Source organism: Monopterus albus, unplaced genomic scaffold, assembly GCF_001952655.1.
Source record: "Monopterus albus unplaced genomic scaffold, M_albus_1.0 scaffold7.1, whole genome shotgun sequence".
Classification (NCBI taxonomy): domain Eukaryota; kingdom Metazoa; phylum Chordata; class Actinopteri; order Synbranchiformes; family Synbranchidae; genus Monopterus; species Monopterus albus.
In genome coordinates, this window is record NW_018127887.1 from 1,690,765 (window position 1) to 1,692,286 (window position 1,522).

General features: G+C 40.5%; 1 protein-coding gene across 1 annotated transcript in view; it reads left to right on the plus strand.

The window, feature by feature from the left end:
- The window catches only part of nt5dc3 (5'-nucleotidase domain containing 3), a 12,452-nt gene that overhangs the window by 9,545 nt on the left and 1,385 nt on the right, over positions 1-1,522 (plus strand). Inside the window, exon 10 of the mRNA XM_020585526.1 lies at positions 1,368-1,449. Within this exon, the coding sequence (XP_020441182.1) occupies positions 1,368-1,449 (82 nt within the window). The remainder of the gene's footprint in view (positions 1-1,367; positions 1,450-1,522) is intronic.

Sequence of the window (1,522 nt, forward strand, 5' to 3'; positions counted from 1 at the left end):
GGCCTCAGCAAGGTCCCAGTACAGGCTATACCTTGAGCAAGAACGCAAAAAGAGGGAGAGTGCTGCTCAGACACTGAAGAGGAAGGCCGCAGAGGAAGAACTAGTGGAGCTCAGACAGCAACACAGAGTCCTGGACGATGTCTGTGCCATCCTTGAAAATGATGCCAACAAGTTGGCCGAGGAGGCAGAGGGGAAGGCTGGGTCAAAAATGGCCCAGCTTATCACTAAATCCAACACACTCAGAAGGAGATAGAAAGAGAAAAAAGAGGAACTGGATAAAATGGACAAAACTATTGAAGAAAAGGCCATGCAATTAAGACACTTGCCATAAAATTCTTTTGCTCATGAGTTCATATTAGGCCTATAGTACAGGTTTATGTTAAAATCAAATAATTCACCAGTTTATAGTTCATATAGCAGATGCCAGTTTGTAGCAGCGAATGCCAGCCAGTGTGCTGGAACTGTTCTCTTCATTGCACATTTTTTGTAGTTTGTTTTATTTTTATTCATGAAGTGAAATAAATGTGTGCAATATGTGGTCAACATCAGTGAGTCTCTAAATCTATTCTGTTGTGTATAGTGTTATATATGTCAAAATCTGCTTCAACATTAATAAGGTCGCTGATTAACACTTGAAACTCAGTGTCGTGATGGTTTTAAAAAAAATCCGAAGGTAGTAAAAAAAGGTATTAAAAGGTATTAAATTTAACTTAAGGATTGCTGTATATACCCTGACATAAGTGTATGTGTGTTTTGGAACAGTTAAAGGATAAGGTCGGTCATTTTCTATATTAATAGTGTTTTCAGGAATCTCCATACAGAGTAAAACAGCCAATGAATTGCAGCTGTCAGTCCTGGATTAGCTTGTTCATCTGTGTGGTAGGTCTCCGTTGTTCAAAAACACATCAGGGAAACATGCCGCTGCACTGGGTGACACGTTTTTCATTATAAAACCCCAGGCCCAACTATGCCACCCCAAAGGCTCAGTGAAGACATAATTTCCTGAAGTTAGCACGAGTCAGAGTCAGCTGCACATGTGCGTGATTTTGTGCAAGGTCTCTACTTTGTTTACATTCCATTAGCTCCTCATACATGGGTCTGGGGCTTGCTAATGAAGAAACGTCACCCAGCGCAGCGCTGGGTTTGACTGATATGTTTTTAATCGTTTTTGAACAACAACGGCACAGACGAGTAAACTGCTCCAGAATGGACACAATGATGGATTTTAACTGTGAGCAGAGGCAATTCATTGTCAGTTTTAGTCTCTGCATACTGAGTGGCTAAAATACTATTAATATAGAAAGTAACCGGTATTATCCTTTAATATCATAAGTGGATAAGCTTGGTCTTTGTGTATTTTTACCTAGACCTTTCAGGCGAGTGACAGACAAAGGTGTGCTGCTGTGGGACAGGATTCACAGGTTAGAAAAGGGGCAGATCTACAAACAGGTATTGTGCCAGGAAAATTGCCATGACATGCCTGATTAAAATTTCTGACATATTACTCCTGGATACACCTTCT